The 25,895-nt window shown below is 40.8% G+C and overlaps 1 protein-coding gene across 1 annotated transcript; it reads right to left on the bottom strand.

Moving 5' to 3' along the window:
• Positions 1 to 241: 241 nt before the first annotated feature.
• On the bottom strand, positions 242 to 25,895 carry METAP1 (methionyl aminopeptidase 1). Its single transcript, XM_033061086.2, has 11 exons — positions 25,740 to 25,895; positions 17,687 to 17,738; positions 15,580 to 15,692; positions 14,161 to 14,221; positions 12,885 to 12,976; positions 12,089 to 12,172; positions 10,513 to 10,651; positions 7,891 to 8,022; positions 4,621 to 4,764; positions 2,464 to 2,529; positions 242 to 2,295 (listed from the first exon to the last, which is right to left on the bottom strand). The coding sequence occupies exons 1-11, from the start codon at positions 25,857 to 25,859 to the stop codon at positions 2,135 to 2,137; spliced, it is 1,164 nt and encodes a 387-aa protein (XP_032916977.1). The 5' UTR covers positions 25,860 to 25,895; the 3' UTR covers positions 242 to 2,134.

Here is a 25,895-nt window from a genome sequence, read left to right as displayed (position 1 = left end):
GTGATTTCAATTTCTAGGCAGAAATGCATAGCATCATAGATTACCTGCATTAAAAATGTGCTAAATTTGGTTGTATCAGTGCAACAACGAAGAGGTATCCAAGTGGCACATGTGTGAATTTGAAAGGGGGAGTTCTAACTGGGTGCATGCATCTACCAGTGGGGCTTGCACTACTCCAAGCAAACCTGGATGTGATTGAAAATTCTATGTCTGGGTTTGGATTACAAGACCAAAAAAAAAATTCTGTTAAAAGCAGCTGCAACTTTTATTTTATAGACCAAAAATGAAGCCCCCCACCCCCTGCATCATACACACACATAGAAAAGGCAAGACCATTGTAACCATTCCAGTGAAGGATATGGTGGGCAAACCTCCAAGGACAGACATCTCCTCAACACAGCTCATTCAGCACAGGAATCCCACTCAAGTACTACAGTCTGTTTTGCTAAAAATCTCTACACACACACGCATACGCACACACACGCGCTCTCTGTGCATCGTTTCAGGTCACTTTACTGCATAATTCAAACAAGAATAAAGGTAATGAAAACATCGCAGTGAAGTTACAGCAACAGAGATCTGAGGCACTCAGGGCAGAGAAGACATTTTATGGCAAATTTGGGAGTAGATGTGTCCAGTTCTGTGAAGCACTAACCCCTTTCCCCCACCTAAATCTGCAGTGCCAAGGGGAGCCAAGGGTATGCAGCACTTCATGTTCTTGGATCTGTGGCAACAAATTCACCAGACGTTTTGTAAGCGGTGTATTCTATGCCCATGATTGTATGATTTAATGTCTGTGTTGGTTTAAGTTTTTCTTGCATTACAGTGGTGTAAGACAAAGTCTACAATGGGGTCTGAAAAATTTTTCATTACAATACAGAAGAAAAAAATATATTCCTGCAGCACAGACACCAAAGATGATGGAAGGGAAATGGGCATGGAAAAAGAAAGGGTAGAAAGAAGAGAGGCTTCATCAATCCACACTCCCTAACATAACCATTTCCAGCTCACCATGACCCATTAACAAAATATAAAGGGGAATATATACCAACATTGCCCACTCTATACCCTGTCTGAGGAAAAAAGCCCCAGTTTTCATAGCTGCCCCCTAAGACTTTCCAAAAGCCTGAAACTCACTCAACCAATGGGGAAGAAAATGACCCGTTTAAAAATTACCAAAAGAAAATGAATACAGTGTTGAACATGTTTCATTTTCACACACTCAGACTTGTTTTGAGATACTTCACTGTAAGTCTTGCAAATCCAATCCCCCACAGCTACTGTGGATGTACTTCTACAAAATGCCCCACAATTAACACACGTAGGGATCCCATGAATCATGGGATCTTTTTGGTTCTTGTTTCATTCCTTTACCCAGGCAAGTCTGATACATCAGCTTCACCAAGCTTTTGGTGCAGGAGGCTGCCTGCAAGTACTGCTTCACCAAAAAGCAGGTTATTCCAGGGAGATGCATATAAGACAGACTTTGTTAACTTCCCATCCTATCAAATCTCCAGCAAGAGAAACAAGTGCTGCCATTAACACAGTGTGCCACCCATAGTGGCAATCACCACAGAAGCCAACAGCAGAGAGATGGGGGCAGAATTAAAGGTACCCCCTCTTGTATGTGCATGTCTTTCTCTCTTCTGCCCCCTTCTCAACTGATAAACAAGGTCCAGAATAGTATCTGCAGAAGCAAGAGCAAGTCTTTGGAATAAGAAATGCCTAAAATCTCAGGTGCCAGTCACAAACCAAGAGTGACAGGGCACACTGAAATGTGAAAAAAACCTGGATCCCAAAACATCAAGTCCCAGTGGGAAAGCTTACCCACACTTTTCTAGCTAATACAACAGAAGCAATTGTGGGTCTAATTGGAAGAAAGGTGCTAAAGACATAATTAAAGAAAAAAGGAAAGTGAGTGTTGTAGGTAGGAGGAAAGCAGGAAATTCTTTAAATTCTTCTCTGCTTTTGCAGACATTGGGTCAGGTTCTTCAAGATATTCCTCTTATCTACAATCACTGAGAACAAAGTAAATGGTGAAATCTTTCTATTCTGTACTCTTAAAAAAATGCATAGTACAGGGGCAAAAAATATATGTATTTCTCATTCTGATGCACCTGCTCAGTGTGGACTATCACTGGGTCATGAAGTGGGGGTGAATGCTGTCCAGGCGCCGGGTCAGGATCTCACAGCCTGTGTCTGTGACCAGCAGCGTGTGTTCAAACTGTGCCGAGCGCTTCCCGTCCCTTGTCACCGCAGTCCAGCCGTCGGGCCAGGTCTCATCCTGCCAGCCTCCTGAAAACAGAAAGCATCCCTTCTTGCCTGTCTTTAAGTAACAGCTATCAGTCCCCCAAAGGGAAATGAAAAATCTGTCAGCTCTACAGGACAGAACCAGCATCATGTTCAATCACTACTTAAGAGCAAACAAGAGTAACCATTTTACTCTCCTGCTCAATTGCTCACCTTCACAGATCATTGGTTCAATTGTAAATACGTGACCTGGCTTCATGACTCCAACTGCCTTGTTTTCTGCAATAAAATACACACTCAAGTTAAAAAAGAGAATACCACCTTAGTAAATGAACAAATCCTTGTCCTAACAGAATACAACAGAAACATAGTTAAGCCAGAAAAGGCCTTCTGAGATCTCGGTTCACTTCTCCTTTGTTACATATACATATGGATTTCCCTTAGTTCTTTCCTTCTCCCCATCCACCAACACTGTAATATTTACTCAAGCAGCTTAAAATTAATTGCTGTCTTTCTCTCCAACAACTGGAATTTCAACTCTAGTTCTATAAAAACACTGAAAAAATATAAACCAGGAATTTCTGCACACTTTTATAATGGCAAATCATAATTAAAAAACAACAGAAGTAAGAAGCACTTCAGATATTCAGAGAAGGCTTGGAATGAACTTACTTGTTTGCACTGAGCCATTAGTTCCAATAAATTATCAAAATGTGACAGTGCTTAAGTAATCCCATTATTCCATTTATGAAAGACACACTGCCCCCTCATTACCCTGGATAATGGGGTCATAGTAGTGTCAGAGTGATAATGCTGTGTTCATTAGCTACCATAAAACAGCAAAGCATTTTGAGGCATCCAGGACAATAACACAGCAACTTTTTGGTGTTAAATGCAACAAAAATGCTTATGTGGAGGCACATGAACTGAGGGACACCATGACTCCAGGAGTGCAGTTTGACTGGAAAAAGGCTTCAGCCCATTTCCTCTGCCCTGTTTCATCTGGAAGGACAGCACACTCAGATGTAATTGAGCCTGAGAGCTAGAACAAATTCCAGAACTTCACAGGAACCATTAGCTCCCAGCTCCCATCTAACCTTGTGTAAATTTATTACACTATCTAAATCACGTAGAGGCTTTAAAAATTGCAGACATCAAGCTGCCACTACAGCAACAGAACATTTTTCTTAGAAAATGAGCTTTTTGCTTTTCAAGCTCCTTTCATAGCAGGCTAGAACTAAGCAGCAGCATTCTCTTTTCTCCATGAGGCTTTAAGTCCCTCAGATCTTTCCACTGTGCTTTTGCTGTGACTCTGTATTTAAAAATATCAGAAAAAACACCCAGCATTTTTCTTTCTGGGAACAGACGTATTAGCTCAGTGAAAAAAAGTTCAAAGTTCCAAATAGCCAGCAAAGATAGAAATTTCCTTTGTCATGGATTGAATTTTAATTGGTATAAAAAGCTCTCCACCTCAGAAGAATCCATATTTTCTTCATCTTATATAACAAAAAGTATATCCCAGGAATTGATACCCTTTTAGCCTGCAATTAATAGATTTTCTCTGTTGTCAGAAAAGTAACTTAGGGAAATGATAGCATGGAAAGCCAGGAATTGCTAGACTATATAACTGTAACATGTTTTAAAGCTCACTAGGAGATGGGAAGATGGAGGCACCTCTTAGGTCTGAGGAATTAAGTGTCCTATTATATGGGCAGCTTTGCAGCTGAAGTGAGTATGAACTGTTCATCACTGCTTCATGATGTTTACTCTGCCCTTAGTTGTTCACTGGCACTTAACCTTCCATCCTTTGCCTCTGTGGATACTGTTCCTTAGTCTTGCTGGAGAAATTGTTATGGGGCGATGGACATTTCCAAAAACTACCACTACTGGGGGAATGTTCATTCCTCCACTGCCACACACTAGGATGAAGTTTCCAAAAATACCAAATCATAACACTCAAATGAAGGAAACTGAAAGAAACAGGATCCAGATTCAGGCACAACACCCATTTATACTATTCAAGGAGCTTTTTATTTGCATCTGTAAATGGCAATAAGGTTTTGCTTAGAACTTCTAAAGAGAGAAACATTTGGCACTTCATGTCAGACAAGAATGTCTAAGAGAATTCAGCTGAGAATTTGGGAAAAAACTTTGAGCACTTACCCAGTACTGATGAGAGGTAACACTAACCATTAGTGCAGGCAGATAATGCAAGCACAGATTCATAAAGTATGCTACAGTCCAGAGTTTAAAAAACCAAACTTATTTCTCAAGTGCAAAAATGCCAGTTTGATGGCTTAAGTCAATTGGGGGCATTCACTGCAAATAATGTCTTATTTACAGGACAGCACAAAGGGAACAAATACTCACTGGCGTAATGGGGCACGTTAGGAGCCGTATGGAAAAGTTTATGGATTCCATGCCCGCAGTAGCTCCGAACCACTGAAAATCCATTTGCTTGAGCATGTTTCTGAATTATGTTCCCCAGTTCTCTGTATCGAACACCAGGTTTTACTGCAAAATTAGATACAGAGGGAAATTTAGAGAGCTTTCTTTCAACACAACCAACCATCAAACACCATCACTGCAGCACTCATGGCTTGTGTGTCCATCTGTTCCAGTATGCAACTTCCTATGATCACAATGCACTGAGTATGCATGTAACCACAGTAACTTGCGAGAGGGAGGAAAATGTCTCATATTAAAAAAAACAAACAAGAGAGACAGAAGAAAATGCCTTTTTCACAAGAATACTGCTTTCTTGCTTTCATGGATGCAAATGCTCACATTAAAAGGATGCTGAAGTTTGAAATTAAAGGACTTTCAAAGTACTTATGAGCTTTCACACCCTGAGCTGTAGTGCTTCTTGCAATGAATGTATGAACTATATTTTAATATACACTTACCCCTCTACTACGTGAAAAATGCACATAAAGGACTGATATTTAGAAAAAACAATTAAAGGGGAAATGGGTATCTCTACTCTTAGACAAGACTCTCAATGACAATGCTACAGCACATGAGAATGTTCATATTCAGGTTTAACTTTTTTGACAATCCTTTTAGGAAGCTTTACAAGTTAAAGAGTTTGAAATACATGAAAATAGTGTGAAAAATTCACTTTGAGGACTTGGAAAAGGGAGTAATAATACCATAAAAGCAACAATGTTTCATCATTCAGCTTATGAAGATTCATAGCATAAACAACCTTGAGCCCCTTAAAACAAAATATCAAGCTTTTGCAAGACTATTCCCAACTCCCTGAATATATGCCGTTCCTTCAAGAGCTAGATGTGTGATTCTGTGGTCATCCAAAGCAGAACTCACATAAAGCTAAAACTTTATGTGGTGCAACCATTTAGTTCAATTCTCTACTAATGTAAGCAACTACAACTGAAATCCCTAAGGTGAATTCACAGAAAATAACAAGAAACTTATATTACTGGAATATACATGCTTCTCCAAAAATTAAAAAAGGACATGGTAGGAAAGAGATTACAGTAATTTCACGATTACAAGCCGCACCATTTTGACTAAAATTTTGGTCTGAACCCGGAAGTGCAGCCTGTAATCCGGAGCAGCCAATATAGGGACAATTTCTGAAAGTTGCCAACCCGTGAGAGAGAGCCCGCAGCAGCCCCAAGCCATGCTGGAGCCCGGCCCGCCTCTGCCAGCCCTGCCGCCTCTCCAGGCCGGGTCAGCTGAGGCAGGCCTGCAGAGAGGCGGGCCGGGCCAGCAGAGAGACAGGCTAGGGCAGCAGAGGCGGACCGGCAGAGAGGCGGGCCGGCCCTGCAGCATTGGAGGGGCTGGCAGAGGCGGGGAAGCCTGACAGCGCGGGGAAGCCCGGCAAAGCCGGGGCCAGCCGCGCCAGCCAGGGCTAGCAAACGCGGTGGTGTCGGTGTAGGAGTCGGGGGAAGGGGGGGGGGGGGTGCGAGCGAGCCCGGCAGCAGCGGCGGCCGGCCCCAAGTGACAGCGCCGAGCTGGGCCACCCAGCCCCATTTGCAGCCCCAAGCAGGCCCAGCCCGCCCAGCCCCAAGCCAGTAAACCCCGCGATTCTGTTACTATTTGGCAACTCTGTGAAAGTTGCACGGGGATCCTCGCTGCGAATGAAAGTGCAGCTTACAGTCCAGTGCGGCTTATTTATGGAGGAAAAACGAAACATTGCTGACACCCCGGAAGTGTGGCTTATACTCGGTGCGGCTTGTAATCGTGAAATTACTGTAATCTGTTTGGTTTGTGCTAAGCAGCTGTGAAGTTTGGGCCTGACAGCACGTACAACTCGTTTCAATATGAGAGAGGAGCAGAGTGCTCTTGCTCCAGAGGTCTCTCAGCTAGAGCTCTCCTGGTCCAACACCAAGATGTTAAGATGATTTAAAGAGGGGAGAGGTGACCCCCTTTTAACAGCTGAGACACTTGGTGTCAGAATTCCTACTCACATGCCATGTCTAAAACCCTTTAACACACATTACAGCATTTTAAAAGTTGGTAAAAAAGACAGCGAGAATTTTAATCTCTTGTAACAAACACAGGGAAATTTCTGTCACAGTTTCTACATCAAAGCCAGGATACATAGGATAAGAGATACCATATGTAACATTTGGTATAAGAAAGTACAGGACCAAAGACACACACTGTTCTGGTTTAGCTCTGAAAAACAAAGTGGTCATTTCAGAACAGATATCCCACATAGATAAGTAATCCGTATTCTTCACAGCTCAGCCTGGCAGTATTTTCTTGATCACACAGTGGATACATAAGACATCAATCCTGTGGATTTTTGTCTTTTCAGATGGACTAGCTATCTCCAAATTATTAACCCAAATCATGTTCATTTAAATTTCTTTTATTGACATTTACTTTTGATAAAATGCAAGTTTAAAGCCTTACTATATAGCACCTTAAACTTCAATCTTTAGAGGCCACAAAGTGATTAAATTGTAATAGGGACTTTAGGAAGCTGCATGGTATAAAAGACAAAGATGGTACCAGATTTCCAGGGACTTGAGAATTTCTTCTTTTGTTTTCTGAAGTTGAACATAACATTCTGCAGCTACCTTTCTATCTCACTGTGCGTCTTGACGCAGCTGCCCTGACTGTTAACTAAGCAAGATAATTAAAGTTCTGTAGCTACTGGAGGATGCGGTTGGCACACTTCTCTGGCACACTCCCACAGAGAATCAAGAATTCATAACTAGCTTTATGAAATAACTATCAGGTTTGGCAGGGCTAAAGAGATATGTTTAGGTGTTCACACAGTGTTTTACCTTACCAGTTCACTGTGCAACACCATACAAATTATAAAAGTAGGATTTTCCAAAACATACTTTGCTTGTTACATTCTCTAAGCTACTCAGATCACGGATATCTTACTTATCAATGGTCAAAAAAAGGCTGTTTCCCTGTCAGTATCATCTGCAGATCAGCTCAGCATAAAACACATTTTCCTCATCAGCCCACATTTAAAAAGAAGTTGCAGCCACCACTCACAGAACTGTGCCAATTGAAGGATCACTGCATTACACAACACCATCATCAACACACCACTGCTTCTGTGTGCCGCACCACAAGTCACTCTGAGCAGTGGCAATATGAGCAAGCATGTTTGAGAACCAAAACGTTCCTGCTTCAGACATGCTTTACCTGCATCGATGGCTTGCATTAGGCACTCATAAGTTGTTTGGACGAGCCTCCTGGCACCCTCGTCCACTTCTCCGACATAAAACGTCTCGTTCAGATCTCCGTGGTAGCCATTGCGATAGACGGTGATATCCACTGTAAACAACAGCAGACATGGGAAATCAGCACTCTGCTCCTCACTGCCTGCTGCTCGATTTGTGAAACAAACATGTAAAAATGGGGGATTCTAATTGTGAAGTGATTACTTCATGAGAATTCCATATGAAAACTCTTACACCAGAATCAATTATTTCATGCTTATCATGTAGATTCTATATAATAATTTATAAGTTAGTGTTTCACTGGTGAACAGTTTGGTTTAATGAAATTAAAGGGGGTGGGGGAGGAAAAAAAAACCCTCAACAATGCAACACAGAGACAGCAAGCCAGCATTGTTTTTTAGGTAAATGTAAAAATGGGGAAGAGAAGCTCTTTGCTCCATGGTGATTTACCTGGTTGAAGTACTTTCTTAGAATTAATTCCAGCACTAATAGGGGGAAATTAAATTTTAAAAGGTATGTAAAATCATGGTCTTGCTGTGGCAGAATGGGAATTTTTGTTTCTAAGTCTTTGTCAGTCAGCTGGTAGTTCTAGCTACTAGATCACCAAACTCACTAGAAGAGTTATTGCTCTGCTATTCATGAAGAGACCCACACTCAAATCCTCTCAGAGATAAAAAGTCATGAAGGAAACTGTAGTAAACAACAACTTTAGGAATATTGTACATGAGCTGCTGAGAGAGACCAGTACAATCTTGACAGGAAGATGTGGGAAAACACACTTTGGTGTCAACTGCTAGACATCACTTGCTAGTACCTTCTGAATGACGTGTTCCTGTGATTCAAAAATACTGTTTTGGACTTTGGAATGGCTTCCAGGCTAAAAAGTTTTAAATAAAGAAAAAGATGGACACTTCCTTTTAATTGCTCATTGGGTACACTCCCTCCAAGCTACCTTTTCTATCCCTTCTTGTAAACTGCTTTGGTGCTCCTTTTCAAGAGGCTTTTGAGCCACTGCTTTACAGAAAGGAAGTCCAGTTCTTTCGCATCATAACAAAGCAGAAGGCTCCAAGCTTGATCAAGTGCAGAAATGTAGACAAAGGTATGACTAAAGCCTCTTACAGAATGTGTTCTCTAGGGCTGAGGTACAGCCTTAGCATGCAAATAGCAGAGAGGTAAGGCACCATGTAGATGAAGCCAACCATGCTGATTAGAAGGCTGGAGCACCTTTTCAATTAGAAAAAGTGGAGAGAATTCAGATTGTTCAGCCTGGAAAAGAAAACGCTTTGGGGTGACTTAATTGTGGCTTTCCAGTAGCTGAAAGGAGCCAAGAAGACAGAGAGGAACTTTTAGAAAAGCATGTAGGATCGGGACAAGGCGGAATAGATTCAAATTGAAAGAGAGCAGGCTTCAAGGAGATACTAAACAAAAATTCTTTACGATGAGTAGCGAGGCACTGGAACAGCTTGCCCAGAGAAACTGTGGATGCCCCATCCCTGGAAATGTTCAAGGCTAGACTGAATGGGGCTTCAGTTTACATTGAAAGTGTCCCTGCCCACAGCACAAGGGTTGAAGCCAAACGATCTTTAAAGTCCCTTTCAACCCAAGCTATGATTCTATGATCTGGGCTTCTTAGGTTGGACCCCAGCAATGCCTGAATAGCTGGCAATAATAAAGTCCTGTGCAAAGGCATCATCTTTGAAATTAAAATAGGACGAAGAAGCTTTGGCATACACTGTCACATGTATCCTACAAGATCAGAGCCTTCAATCAGACCACACCTTACCTAGACAGTGGCAGCAATCATGAGACTTGTTCTGAAAAGGTTGGTACCCATAACAAGGAGGTGTAGACTCACTAGCCTGTATTACAAGCTAAAATGTATCAAATATCTGATAATCTAAAAAGATTACAATCTGCTTCTAGAGGCAGGTCAAACCTTAGCATAAACTGTGTATTTATTTACAAGTAAGAGAAAAGCAAATCAAAGCCATCAAGAAAGGTGTAAACATTTGTACAAAAAAAGTGTAATTTAATTTTTACTGCCAAACTAAGAAAAAAACGTATAAAAGTATCTCTCACTACCCAAGAAGGCCTAAGTACCTTGAGTACTGAGAAGCACCTATACAATGCCTCCACATTTGGACCCTTTACAGTCATCATAATCATCATGAGCATAGCAAAATTTTAAGAATCTAGAAACATCTAATAAAGAATTCACATGGAACTAATCCAGCTGAATAATTCAATATACATTTTATTCACTATATATACATAGCCTGGAACAACTGGAATCTAGCCCACAAGTGGAATGCTCAGGTACTACACTAATGCACAGATCAGGGCAGAAGAATTATAAAGCTCTTAAAGTAGACTGAATGTTTGAAATTATTTTATTAATTGAATTAATTAAATTAAGTATGTAAAGAGCAAAGGTAAATGAGAACAACCTAACTGGTAAAGGAGAACAAAGCTCCTCTTAAGAAGCTACTCCAATCATGTTGCCTGCTTCTGAAACCTCACCTTACTGCACGCTTTAAGTGCACAGAAGGTAAAAATGTTGAAGGTTAATTTTCATAGCACTTACCATTAACAATATCTCCCTCCTGCAATGGCCTCCTGTCAGGAATTCCATGACAGATCACTTCATTCACTGATGTACAACACGACTTGGGGAAATTATAATAATTCAAAGGGGAAGGATAACAATTCCTTGCAATACAAGCCTAAATAGAGAAGATACAATTTACACCAGTAAGTTTCATGCAAAGAAAAAACACTGAAAACAACAGCTTTACAGTAAGAATGATAGGCTGTCTTGAAAATAACATTCTTCAAGTGTTTTTGGCAGTGTTTTTGTTATGCCTTGCATTTTTTATCAGGAAGAAATTAGAGCTGCTTTGATTTTGTTTCTACTCATTTTCACGTTTGACTGCAAATGCTGAGATATTCAGGTTTGAAACAATGCATGGCAATATTTAAGTTTTAAAAAGTAATTTTCAATTACTTTTAACTGCCCAGTCCAAGATTTGTGCAAGACACACAAGCTAAACAAAATAATATTTAGCACTACTCTGTCCCCCAGCTTTAAAACCTTAAGCTGTTTCCCTTGCACTGTAATAGCCTTTTAGGATTTTTGCAAAACAGACACATTTCGTACATACTTACACATACATACATACACATACTTTGTGACATACGAGTAAAGTACTAAAAAAAAATATTGTGTTAACTTTTTTTTTTCAAATTCTTTAAAAATACTGTTTTTAAAACTGCAAAATACCAGTAAGGGATATCAGTCACTATCAACAACCTTCCAAAGTTTCCATAAACTGCTGAGGAGGGGTAACTCCATGTTAACTACTAGTTGTTCACATTATACATTATGCCTAAGCAAGTAGTTTAGTGTTTAATGCAGTTCAACAGAAGTTTCCAGTCTAAAGAAAGTAGACAATCTTGGCTCAACAGCTACACATGCAGATAAAAAGAAAGCTCTCTAACAAAGTTAACTATACCACAACTGTTTCCCTTCCCACAATGCACAGCAGTAGCCTCAAGTACCAGATAACATGATTCATAGAAAAGACAGCAAAGAAAAAATTACACAATTCAAATATCCATGGAAAGTTAAGGTAGGAATATTCTTGAGCATGTTCTTTAAACACTTCACTGGACTATGGCTTTATTTTGTCTGACTGCATCAAACATCTTGTTTCAGCTCTCTCTGAGGCACCTCAGTTCTGATTCCGAATCATAAATAATTTAACTTTCTCCTCTATATGTCTTAACCAACCACAGAGAGTACAAGAAATCTATGGCCTACATATGGTGTTCTCTGTGGACAAAAAAGGGTTTAGAAGAAAGAAAATAATATGATGTTAACTGAGAAAGCAAGTGAAGAAATTTAGAAAGAAATCTGAAGCCAGAATAGGGAAGGAGCTGATACAGAGAGAGGCCCAGGAGCACCTAAATCACTTTGAACCCACCATTGCACTGTAGTATATTTCTGCCATCTGCACTACCCACCAGCTTCAAACTGGGAAACAGTTTGAAATAAAGAAATGGAATTCATGCAACAAAGAAAACCACACAATAACAATTTAAAAATAAAGAGAGAGAAGAAAACACTTACGAACACCAAAAGAATAATAAAATAATCTTACTAAATGGACAGCATGATCAATTTCTTCAGTAGTTACTCCTGGTTTCACCATCATGGCAGCAACATCCAAGACTTCTCTAGCAAGCTGAAAATGAAACAATTTAAAATTTAAAAGAGATTGAAAATTGATCTATTGGCTTAATTTAAGTTGATTTAAAATATGCCAGGACTACTCTCTACAAGATTCATAACCCATTTTTGACAGCTACACCAGATCATCAGGAAAGCTGTGTGGAGTTGGGCTCTAGAAAGACTTTGAGATGTCTCCAGGTCATGTATTCAGCCACATCTGTGAGAGCTGAAAACACCCCAAATAAGGTTTGGACCACATTTTCCTTGAATGCCATAATCTTAAATCAGATTACTGAAATACAGTTCAAAGTTTGACTTTACACACAAGGAAGTGATTACAACTGAATAGCTCTTTTTCAAAAATTCTTAGGGACAGGGCTTTGTTTTGCTTTTTACTTAGTACCAACTCCAGGAGAGGAAAAAGTTCTCATTTATGCACTATAAAGCATATTCTTAACAGTAACAACATGTCAGGCACAGATTGTCTTACTACTAATAACAAATGCAGGAAACAAAAAAGTCATCCTTCTCCTTGCAAAATACTTTACTGGTAATTGGGGTGAAAAAAGAAAAAGCCAGAAAATATCAAGTTCCCCAAACTATCTGTCAGTGCTCTAAAAGTTTGAAAGTTTGTACTCTCAAATTGCTGTGACAAGCTAGTAAAATCATTACAGATTTTTAAAGACTATAAAGGCACCTTGCAAGAGAAATCAAAACTCCCTTACCCTACACACTACTCGCATCCCTTCTATATCCTCAGGTGACAGTATTTTTATTTGAGAGGTTCCTTTTAAAGCCTGTTCTGATTCAGACATTCCTGAAAAGAAAAAAAGGGAGAGGATTAAAAAAATGAAAGAAAAAACCCCATATATATAGGGTGATGATTGCTACAGACATCCAATTCCAGGAACTTCCTTAGGTTACCAAAGGAAATAGAAGTACAGACTTTCTCATCATAGCCTAAAGTAAGAAACCCACCAAGCTATAGTATTAATCATAGTTATTCAGATTAAATGGAATTCATAAGCTTTCCGCAATACCATAATGTGCCACATGCTCAGAAAGCCCATTCATTTACTGCATAAAACCAGCATGTTCACGTAGTCAAAACACAACCTTAAATCTCAGGTTTACAAGGAAGTTATTTTGCCAATAGAAAAGCATTTTTCAGCTGCTGTTAGAAAATAATTAGTGAAAATTACATTCTAAAACAGTCATAAAGGGTTACATGTGCTTGGGAATATATCTGGTTATCTACTGCAATAACCAGCTAACAAAACCATGTAAATTCTTCCTACCAAATTCTGTGCAATCTCATCTTTACATATGAGTGACCCCCTAAAATCCAGGATTTTGTGTTGTTTTAATATTTACACTCTTTAAAAACAACTATGGAACATCTCAAGATTTAAAAATAATGCTAGAAAACTTCATAGCAGCCTTTTGGGGAAATACAAAGTCCCAATACCAGTATAAAAAGGGGAAAATACCAAAACACTCCAATAAACAATGCATGAATGCATTCCCTCTCTGTCCAAAACCAGCTGGAACTCATACACCAGTTTTCTTTTGGGGGATGCATACTACAAAGTTTTCTTGGTTTTGTTATAAAATAAAACATTTTCAACAGATATGCTCATGCCACAGAGAATGGTTTTGCAGAATTCATCTGTGACAGTCAACTGATTGCTGTTTGTTATCAAATTAACAACAGAACTAGGACTTGTGTGTTTGAGATTAAAAAATCCCCAAAACCAAATTAACTAACTCTTAATTTCCCATACATCTTTGAACGACAACCCATTACAAACTTTGGACTTCGAAAAAATACTTGCAACCACGATTTTTTTAAAAATCAGTAAGTTACTGTGGCAAAGAAGTGAGAACAGATAGAAGAGGTTCCCTTCTCCAGTATCTGCTTGATGCTTTAAAGGTTTTTTCAATGCAAAGGAAAATAGAGAGAAAACATAACTCTCAAAATTGTGATTTGTTTCATGTTACCTAGTGGGTGATCAGCATAATCCGGTCTCTGAATATAACTTGGCACAGGTCTTGTTGGCGTCTAAATAAATCACAGGCAAGGCTGGTTAGGTTGCAAGAACACTTATTATAGTCACATAAACAGAGTCATACAGCAAAATTTAATACAATACAAAATATTTCATGTGAAATATGGCTAAGTTCATTTAGAAAAAGTTGCAAAGTATGTAAACACTCCAAAAATTCCAACTTTCCAGATATTCTGGTGTTACTCTCTATTGCTATAATATTATACAACTTTTAATAGTCAACTGCACAGCTTCGCAAAAATCAAATTTTTATTGTCAAGTGAATCAAACTGGTTGTATGATGCGTTATCCCTTATTTTTCTGCTGCCTTCTAGACTGCAAGTGTACTGGCTCCAAATACATCCCTCCTCTCTTTAGTAAGATTGCTACTGCTGATCACTACCTTAGTCAAAATCTCTAATTTCATTTGCATCAGTCTCACAGCAGTCACAAGACAAAAAGCCAATGTTCAGAGATAACACAACTAAATTACTTAGTCAGTGAAATACCCCAAACACCTTTTTCTCCAACAACACTAACAAACACACATGGGCTCATGCTCTCCTAATCTGTTCCCTAATGAGCCTGTAACAGATGGAAAAGACTAGAGAGAGGATGCCACCAGGGCAGCTTTTCTAGCACAGGCCAATTAGAAAAGACAAATGTACGGAAAATGCCGTTATTGCTGTAAAAAAAGCTTCAGCTTATTCCATGGATAAACTTGTACCGATTTAAAAATACAGTTATGTGTGTGTATAAGCGCGCATGTTTATTTTTTATATATACATACATACATATATACAGCTGTATGTCATCATCTTCCAAACCCACCTTTCACAAACAAAGATCTTACTGACCTCTGTTGTTCTTCACCATTCCAGTGCTGGAGGTAACTGTAACCTCTGTTCTTTCAGCTTTCTTTCAGTTCACCAGTTCATTCACCAGTCTATTTTAAACCACTGACATAATATAATATAAAACCATTTATTTAAATTCGAAATTAATTCACCTGAGCTTTTCAGAAAAAGGCTGCTCCATAACTGGTGAGGACAACAAACAGCTAGGAGACATCATCGGAACTAGTAGTAGCTTTTTTGCAGAGTAAATGTCACAGTGTACATCCAAAAGATATGAGCTTAAGCCTGTTACTGATGCTCACAGGCACTCCCTTAATTATAAATACACCAGGAGACAGAACAAGTTAAACTAAAATGAACTACAATAACGACATCCATGCACATCCTTGCCATTGGGTTCAGATCAAGAAGCTCTCCTCTCTCAGCTAAAATGTGGGAGTTCATCAGGTCAGGAGTGGTCCATTAGTTGCTACAGAATGCAGCAGTGCTGGAATAGAGTAGCACCTCTTGCTTACCAGCGGATAGTGTGGCCTGAGTTTCCCAGTGTATCGATAACCAGACCAGGGATTTGTGTTAACATCACCTTCCAGGCTCCAAGAGGAAACTTCACGCTTAGCTTTTTCATCTTCTGAAAAGACAAGAAAAAGGGGGGAAAAAAGTTGCAGCAGCAAAATCTGTCTTACTGAGAACTGTGGGGTCTAGAAAGTGACTTAGAAGTACATAAGCCTAGACCTGACTCTGTCTGGTGTTTTACAGACTGATATACGAAAGTGTAAGTAGCAGTTACCATTTTGCATGTCCATTCCAAATTTACAATCTTCCTACTCTATTCAATAGCAAACTGGGGAATGTCAGGACTGAATGCACAAAGGAAGTATACTAATTAAGATCTTCTTCATTTGTAGTTTTATAACACAGTGCTTGTTTTCATTCCTGGGAAAAAAACCTGTTTCACCAGAGGCACTCAGTATCCCTTCAATTAACACCCTTGCACTGCAGATGAACATTCCTTTCTTGTGATCTCCCTTAGCACCCAGTGACCAAACGACCTGAAGTGGGAAGGAGGCCATCCAAAAGTGGAAGCAGGCCATCCAACATGTGGAGGCTGCTACCCCTCCAAAGTTGATGAACAGAGTGCAGGGTCCTGCCACTTCTGCAGTTCAGGACAAGCAGTGCTCGCACCTTAGAACATGGTCCCAAACTGCTGGAGCTTCCCAGCTCTCTGAACCCTGTGAAATTCATATCTGACTTCATTCACAAATAACACATTCCAATGAGGGCAAATTGAAGGTGTTCACATAAAGGATTGAAACAAGCAGATCCTGAGCAATATCGAAACTAGGAGTATTTATTCAGAAAGAGAAGGTAAGGATTAAGAAAGAGTACAGTAACATTAATTTTTAAATCATAACTGGACAGCTTGTTTGTTTTCTCTTTTTATATCTCAGAAGGATGAATAGGTAGCAAAAGGCCTGCCATTGCAAGCCCTAACATCAGCTCCTCAGAGCCTCTGTGGCTGACATCTGAGCCATCTGCTCAAGTGACATTCAGTTCAGATGAAATTGAGAAATAACAATTTAAAAGTCCAAAGCTTTTCATATTCACACAAATTAATAGGATACAGAATGCAAGTGTGAACTATTAGATCCCTACACTGGGAAGAGAGAAAGAAGGAAAACATTTGTAACTGTCTGTCCTACTCCAATCTATTTACCATTCAATATTTATCATGGAAAAAGAAGCTTTATTGGGTTTTAGGAAAGGGGGTAAATTATTTGAGGATGTGAGTTTCTGCCATATCACTTTTTAATCCTACCTCCCTTTTCAGCAGGGCTTAATGAAGATAGGCAGGGTGGTGGCAGGGAGGAGGCAAGGGGGCAGAACTGTTTGCCCTCTCTTTGGTTTTACACTCGTGTTATTTTCACTACTCAGGTAAGGTAGAATCTGCCACCGTTTCTGTGCCAGAGCTACCAGCTGTCACTAAGGCACACTAAGATGTTACCTTGAAATGAACTCAGCAAAATCCTAGCTATGATACATCCTCTATCAGCAGCTGCACCATGCACACAGGCCTTCTCCCTTTTTTTCCGAAAACGCACAGAACAGCTTCACTCTGACCCACTTGCGTTCCAGCAAGTGTCAAATCACAAAGGCTTTGCAAGAACCTTTCCCACTGTACTGCCTTTGACTGCATTAAACATCAAAATGCTATAAAAGAACACTGCCTTACAACAGTGATTTATTTCTCTCCTTGCCCTTTATTTCAGCACCCCTCTTTCTGTGTCCATATACCTGGCAATATAGCTCAAGCAATAATTCATGCAAATAGAAAAGTGAACAGAAACAAACACTTCTGTGAACGTCTGCCTCTGAAATTTTACACAGCACTTTAGACTGTCGAGAACTGGACAAAATTTCAGATATGCATCATCCAGTGCCAGGTATCTTGGGAAAAAACCCAATACTATTCCCAGGCAGAGAAGCACAGAGCAGTTGAGGTTGGAAGGGACATCTGGAGGTCATCTGGTCTAATCCCCATCTCAAGTAAGGCCACCTAGAGCTCACTGCACAGGATAAAACCAAAGCAATATGAAAATGCATTTTAAAAAGCGATGTACTTACTTGCTTTCTTGTGTAATAACTTGTGAGTGGCCCAGCTTCCCTTAAAGCATTCCTAGAATTGCAAACACAATGTATAAATACATGTTTTAAGCAGTATTTACATGGACAGATATGCCAACCTGACAAAATAGAGGAGTAAATACATTTTAAAAGAAAGCTGAAAGACTGTTTTCATTAACCCTTGTAGCAATACACAGTAAATGCTACTGTAACTGCTAATCTTAGCAATAGAAAATATCACATTCAAAAGTTTATGAACCAGAATAGGCAGAAAAAGCACAGCCAAACAGACAACACCCATGGCAGTGAAATACACTGATATAATCCTATATATTATCGACCCCTTATCATTTGAATTAGTAACTAAACACCATGGTGGTTGCAGGTTGGCTGAAACGGAGTCTATCTCTGTACCTGATCTTACAGCACTGCAGTGAGCAGCAAGGTCCTCCCTTGACCCCTACAAGAAGCCATCTCCTCCTGCTAATTGCATCCCTTCTGCCTCCTGCTCCAGCACAGGAAAGCAACAGAGGCCAATTAGCACAACCACAGGGGAACTAATGAAGTAGACTAAACGGCGGAAATGAGGGCTACTGAGTGAAAATAGGAAACTGAAGAAAAATGTCGAGAAAGTTAAAATGGAAGTCAAGAAAAGAGTAACTGTGGAGGAGCTTGTGCTTGGGAAGAAAAGACCAAATAGAGTAGTTCATGCAAGAAACAAAGAATCAGCAAAGGGGCAGATGGAAATGGCTAGCAGCTGGAGAATAAAGGAGTAAGATGAAGAAAAGACATGAAATAAAAGATTTAAGTAGAAAAGTAACAGAAGGCAGCATTAAAAGTCATCCTTCAAGGTGCTAATTAGCAAATTACTTGGGTTTGTAGCAGAAATTCAAAACCAATGGCTATGTGCACTCAAAACACCCCTTAAGAAACTGCTAATTCCAATCATTGACAATTACAGCTGAATTTCTGAAGAAAGAGGCAGGAAGCAAAGTGTTTTTCTTTTAAGGAAAAACAATACTAATGCTGAATCATCACTGTAAAACTACCATCCAGAGCCAACTACTGATTCAACCTAAAGTACACAAGACTCAACCAGTCCAAGACAACACATCTGCAAACTAAGCCCAGCTTGTAACATTTTATCCTTGCTTCAGGGTTGCTCTTGAGCACTTTGAGCTTTCTGCTCCTGTTTGGCCACCTTCTCTCCCTCCTCCCTCCCTAGTATTGCAATCACTAGTTACCAAAGCACTCACAAACACGGAGTACAGTGGTGCACAAGTACACCTACGTTCAAAGAGACCCTGCTGTGTGTGTGTGTGCTGTTCCCCTGATGACAAGAACCAGTTGCTTGCTGTGTTCTGCCACCCCACACACCAGGAGTGACTGCACTGCCAGGAGCTCTGAAACCAACACTTCCGACAACGGGAGAGAGCGTCACTTCCAACAGCAGCCCAAGGTTTTACTGTCACACTTATACTGCCCACTGCACACACAGACCTTTGCACTGCACTGTTCTCTGCTGGGGAGCTGGGAGGAAAGGAACAGGTTTTAACTGAGGCCTGCTTTAGGAAAATTTAAAAAAATATCAAAAAATGCAATTTCAAGGACACTAGAAGCACCAGTATGGTTTTAATCCCCTTTCAAACACAAGGTCTTTATTCTGAAGCATAAAAGAAGGATTACACAACTAAGGACTTAGAGCAGCTGCCAGGTCTGCAAACTTAGAATCCACTTTTTTTGAATATAAAGGAGTATTTGGGGAAGGAAGATGTACATCAACTGTGGTAATTACTGATTGTAGTTCGTTCTCTGCTCTCCCAAGAAATTTTGGGGGATGTTCTCCAATGCCCTTGCTTTGTCTTACACCAACAGCCTTTCCTCTTTGCTGGCCCATAAACAGAACACCAGGAAAACACAGGACCTGGGACAGCACCATAACCTGAGAGGGTCCATTTTGGCTTTTTATTTCCTGCAGCTGTGGACAACCTAAGATGATTCTGCATAAGGCTGCCTAAGTTTTCCCAAATATGTTTCCCAGATTTTACTAGCCCTCTGTCTCCAGAGAAGCAGTGGTTCTGCCAGAACTCCTGGAGCACAGGTCCAAAGCTGCTGTACCCCAAGACAACCCAGACACACGCACCATGTGCACATCCATCAACTGCAACAGGCATACACAGTAAGTCCAGATCATTTTTGTGAGCAGGGGCTGTTACAAGGGCAATGTACAACCAATGAATCTCTCTGCCTTGGCCTGACACTTCTGGAAGGCACTCAAAGGATATGCTGCACATCCACCTACAGCCCATCTATTTTGTGTAGGATCAGCCATACGCTTCCTGCGAGCACTGGACTTACAGGGTACATACAAATTATTTATATTCAACAGCCTACTGCACAAACACCACATTGCACATGACTGCAGAGCCCTGCCTTGGCAATTCCACACAAAAATATGGTAGCTGTCATCTCACAGGTTGGAGAATCATAGCTCTGGTAACAAAGCACTACCAAAGTACCACTGCAAACACCCTCACCTTCTATACTGCACACTTCCCAACAAGCTATGGAAGAAACTTCCTCTTCCTCTCCATCTAAGCCATTTTCTGGAGTATTTTCTGGAGAAAATTATGCTTTTCACTGAGTCCTCTCCTGAGACATCTACTTCAATCTTGCTATTACCATTCCTGTCTCTTACAAATTCTTCTGTGTTCCTATGCCCTACCCAGGTCAGGATAGAACATTTTCAACGACTAAATAAACAACATCCAGGGAAAAAACATCCAGGGTGATTTTAAAATGAAAAAAAAAAATTTTTCCAGATACAGTGAAAAAAGGAACATGTTACACTGTATGGCTATATTTTAAAACATTAAACAGCTTCAAGGGCAAAGTACACAGGAATAATATGAATTTGGCTTCAAGTTTCTTGGAAGACTTCCTGGGTTTCATTTCAAGCACTACATTATCCATTAGCATGCCTGATACTAATATCCCCACCCTTCTCACCTAACATGTGACTTTTATACCTCAATCAAAACAGATGTGGAAACACTAAAGAGAACTGTACAAGAAGAGAGGTCAAATGTATGACAATAAAGCAAGCAGAGGGGTAATCCTTGACTTGTTTAGAGCAATCTTGGGTGCAATTATTCTATCAGTAAGAAAAATATAAATTTTATACATTTATATTTAAATTTTCTGTCTTCTAGTCAGAGGCTGTCAACATTCTGAAACCTTTAACAACATTTCTGGCTTCAAGACATTCTTAAGCCAATCCCACTGGTTTTGTGTTTGGAGACAAGTTCAACCCAGTGCTCACCAGAATATCAAAAGGTAACCAAAGGCACAACCAGCATTACCATTTGGAAAGATTCCTGTTGGATCCCCCCTATGGAAGCTGTGTTATTTCTGAAAATTATTTTTACCTTAAGGACTCGCCCAATAACAACAGAATTATGTGACATAGCAGTATTTGTTTTATAGTATGGTGCATTTTTACTATGAACACATTGATTACTACCAAATACCTTGAGGGTTTTTTTTTAAACCAACCATTAAAAGAAAAAATCTTTTAAAACAGTTATTGAAGTCATTAGACAAAAAACCATTGTGTTATGTTTATTTTCACCTTTACAATAATAACAGAAAGCTTCTTATTTGTTCAGTTTATGTATGCATACAGTCTGATTAAGAGGTGGGAAAGAATGGTCAGCTGCAAATTCCAGAGGAGAAAAGGATGCTCAGTCAAGATTAGGATATTACTACACTACAAACTTCTGTATAGCAAAGATATAACAAACTAGATTGAAATAAGCTACCCAGAGACAGGGATGCCCTGTCCTTGGATATGTTCACAGCCAGGACGGATGGAGTCTGAACAACCTGGTCTAGTGGAAGGTGCCCTGCCCACAGCAGGGGTTGAAACTAGATGGTCTTTTTAAGGTCCCTTCTAAGCCAGACCACTCTATGATATCCAAGCCCAGGACGCTATGCAGGCACCACAGCACAGAATACAAGGCCTTCTGATAGCCTGTCTTTCTGAATTGCCTTTGCACGGGAGCAGCTCATTTTAAGTTAGCACTGACAACCCGTCTGTCAGCACTCCAACTTGTGCCCATCTTCCACAGAATCACCCCCTCCATCCTCTATATGGTCATCATTTAGAGCCACTGTGATTAATTTCCAAAAATACCTACTTTGCAGGAAAAAAAAGATAGTTGGAATCAAGACTGTGAGGACAGACTGTCTCTTTGCATGTCATTATATCCTGAATTGCAATGGACAAACATCAAGGAAACAGTGCCAAGCAGTACACTTAGATTATTTAAAAATATTCTAAGCAATCTTTTTATTAGAATTTGCAAATATCTTTCAGAATGTAAAACTGTCTGGGGCTTAACCTGAGACCATGTCATTTTGCATAATGAGAAGTCATTTTTAACCAAACACCTTGAAGGTATGCAAAACAGAAGACAAAAAAAACCAACCCTGAAGTACAGCATTTGGTTTAATACCAGGTTATTAGTTATATATATATATATATATATATATATATATATATATATATAAAATACAGTACAGATTACCTCACATTTTATCCATAAATACAAGTATGTTGAAGAGTTAATACATTTGATGCTAAATGAAACAGTTCTTTTCAGCATGCTGACATCCTTCTAGGGCAGTAGAAGCCCACATAGACAGTCTCCAGTTTGAAAAACTCCATACAAAACTCCCAAACTAGCCTAAGCAGCATACATTAATAGTCTTTTTTTCAGAAGAGTCAAATATGTGTTTTCAGATTCAACTCCAAGAGAAGTCCCTACATAGTAGAACCTTGGTATCAGCAGGGTTGATTGACTTTCTCCATCATCTAAGAGCTGATCTTACCCTGAGACTCCTGGGTCCCTCATGACTAAGGGACCTTAGTCCCTGTGAGCCCTTCCTTTGAGGAAGGGACTGCATTTTGCAGCTCTTCAGATTTACAGAAATATACAACTGATTTTTGAGAGCAGTGAAGGAACAATGGACCAGAGGAATTGCAACTAGACTATCCTGTCATACATGGAACACTAGATCAACAAGTCTGCCTACAGGAGCCTGAAGTTTTACACTGAGAAAGTTGTGAGGGCTCAGCTTTTATACCTCACCAATAATCAGCTGCTTACCTCAGACACAAGTATTCATGGTGATTTATAGGCAATTAAAAATGTCAGCTTCCTGATGAAGGAAATCTGATTTCTAGAAGATGGTGTCAGCTGAGTGCCCTTTATGCCTGAGGAAACTCCTGTGTGCTGCAGTTGAATCCAAACAGCTGGTTTCAGCCTATTTCAGGCACAAAGAACAGTGAACCAAGGATGAAACATTGCACTGATGTCCTACGGTCTGATGTGAGAGAGGACAAAAAACAGTTTCATCCAGGTCCACTGCTCCTTACTCCCCATCCCCAACACACTGACAGTGAAAGGAAACAGCAAAGCAGGCAATGGGACAGCTACCTTCTCTTCTTGTCCAAAATTTTTTCACAAATTACTGTGACCTTGACCATCCAAAGATGCCAAGGGCCCAGGCCAAGTATCAGTGAAAATATGCCTTCAACAAAGCAGTAAATTGTATATAAACTCACTGAGAGAACAAAACAGTGTTTCTTTCCTGTCACCAAAACAAAACAACAACAAAAAAAAACCAAAAAACAATTTATACAACTGCTTTTCCTCCATTTAAAAGAAAATTCTGAAGACCTCAGAAGTGGCTCAAGGAATCAGGGACAGCCTAAGGGAAAAGGATAGAAGTGTGCATCCTTAGAGGGCACACAAGCCAGCTACAACACAGGCTGTGCTGTGAGGTGGAATAACATCCTAGGTCCACTTACTTGCTTATCTAGGAGTTATTTATGCATGTAAGACCAGAATGGAAAGAAAACCACCAAAGAGAGAATTCCAGAAAAGTTTCAGCAGTTAACTGCTGTCAGCTGAAACCTGCTGAAGTTCAGAGAAAATAACAGTCCTTCACCTGCTTATTTGAAGAGGCAGTCAGATTGTCAGCAGCACCTCACCTGCCCTCCTGGCTGTGCATGCCAGACACTGGGGCAGGTCTGCAGTGAGTCTCCTCCACGGCACACAGAAGGTGATGAGGAGAGCTGGAGCCTCGGGACAGTTCCATGCTGGGCCCCACACAGGGTACTAAGGGGGGCTAAGGGTCCTTGCTACAGGATGGACAGGGGGGCTCTCAGTGCATGACATTTCTTGCACGTCTTTAAAACAGGCTGTCACTAATGTCCTTCTCAGTAAGACCTTGCTCCAAACCTCCAAAGCAATTTCAGTGTGCTTACCCACATTCCTGATTGGGACAGCAAGGGACAACACAGCCTCAAGTCACTCAGAAATTAGATGACTGGGATTCTCAGTTCAGTATTTCATCTTCTAGGCAGGACAGCTTTACAAGCATGTAGTCAGTTATCCAGCAGCCACTATTTTAACAAGTCAGGAAGTATTTCCAGTAATTCTCCTTTCACCTAACACCAGCAGCTTATATTTCAAAATAATTAAACTCAGTATATATAAAACAAGAATCTCTACAGCCTATATGGCATTAGCTGAGTTAGAGATGGGAAGGAGGGAGTGAAAATGTAACTGGAACTCTTCACATTGGCCTGCTTGTTCTCTTAACAAGTGGTTTTGTCATCACCAATATTTATATATACCAATGATGCATTTGTGATGAGTTTTATATCAGACATGTCAAAACACACAGTAAAACACAGATCAAATCCTAGAAGTTAACCACAAGAACCACACAGGAACTAGAGTTACAGAATTGTCAGAACAATTCTGAGTTACAGTTGCTCTAATCTGGCGTCAACAACCAGCATAGGGCACAGAGACTCAGGGGAAAATACCAGAAACAGTGCAGCGGGTGTGTCACAAGCACTTGGGAAATTTTCCCCTAGTCCTATGCAAACCATAACTATCAGCTTACATTCTGACTCAGAAAAAAATTCTTCCCAATTAATAAGTTAATCTAGCTGATGTGACTGAATTATTTTCTTACGTTTATTTACAAAAGTTCAATGACTTTACTCCAAATTATAATTGTGACAAGGAAAGCCAGTGTTAATCTCTGAACTAAACATGTATGCCCTCACTGATTTTGACAGAATTACACATACAAAAAGTTCAAAGAATTAGGCTATGTATTTTAGTGCACATTTTAAAGTTAATAAAAAAAAATCCAAACAAAACCAAAATAAACCCCACAAACAAAAAACGCACTCAACAGTCATCAGACAGCTCTTGCTATCGAAGGACCACACTCTGCTACCACTGTGGTCTACAGAACACGTCCAATTCTCCAATTATTATGTGGGAGCCTGACTGCTCTATGACATGTGGCCTAACCTGAACCTTCCGGTTTGACACCCTCAGAGTAGAACATCAAAGGATATAGTGGGGGGAAAAAAAAGTTAGGAACGAAAAGTGAATCACAAAAAAAAAAGAAGAGTATCAAACAGTTTTCACAGAAATTCGTAACTTAAAGAAAATCTGCTTTTAGAGCAACAAGTCTCCCGGTGTCTACCAAAGCCGAGCAACTCCAGAGCTGACGCCGGCAGAGAAACGCACCCGCTAGAATTTGATGAGCACGTCCTCACTTTGTCCCACTAAGCCTTTATTTTTAAGGGGAGCACTCGGACCACCCACACCTGCAGGCAGGGGAACATCCGTGCACCCACTCACGAACGCCCGGCTGTGCCGTAGTGCCGCTGAGGTCCCGCATCGCCCGCGGCCACGAGGAGAAATGGGGCTCCCGCCCCGCCCGGGGCCGCCAGCCCGGCTCCCCCGGCTCCAACAACCGAGGAACAGAGGGGGAACTTCGTGTGGGATCCCTGGCCGGGCGCTGCTGCCCCGGGCCGGCCGGGGCGGGCGGGCAGAGAGGCAGAGCCAGGCACGCCGGGCTGGGCCCGGGCGGCCGGGAGCCGGCGCGGGGAGCTGGATCCAGCGCCCGCCGCACGCCCGGAGCGCCGGGCGAGGGGCTGGGCCGCGGGGAATCTCACCTGGGAGCAGAAGTAGGAGCCCTGGATGCCCAGCTTGAGGCAGGTGGGGCACTGCAGCTTGGCCTCGCTGCTGCAGCCGGCGGTCTCGCAGACTCTGCGGGTCTCCACCGCCGCCGCCATGCTGCCGGGCGGCCACGGGGGAGGAGCCGCCGCCCG

The sequence above is a fragment of the Catharus ustulatus genome, chromosome 5, assembly GCF_009819885.2.
Source record: "Catharus ustulatus isolate bCatUst1 chromosome 5, bCatUst1.pri.v2, whole genome shotgun sequence".
Classification (NCBI taxonomy): domain Eukaryota; kingdom Metazoa; phylum Chordata; class Aves; order Passeriformes; family Turdidae; genus Catharus; species Catharus ustulatus.
The sequence above is the reverse complement of the archived record's forward strand: the minus strand, read 5'-3'. Positions and strand labels throughout refer to the sequence as shown.

Bases quoted from the DNA above. Each gene is read 5' to 3' on its own strand.
- METAP1 (XM_033061086.2), bottom strand. From the start codon at position 25,859: ATGGCGGCGGCGGTGGAGACCCGCAGAGTCTGCGAGACCGCCGGCTGC. The intron at 12,173-12,884 runs GTAAGGGAGTTT...TTTCATTTTCAG, and splicing joins GGATGCGAGTAGTGTGTAGG to CTTGCTAGAGAAGTCTTGGA. The intron at 10,652-12,088 runs GTAAGATTATTT...TTCTCTATTTAG, and splicing joins TTGATCATGCTGTCCATTTA to GCTTGTATTGCAAGGAATTG.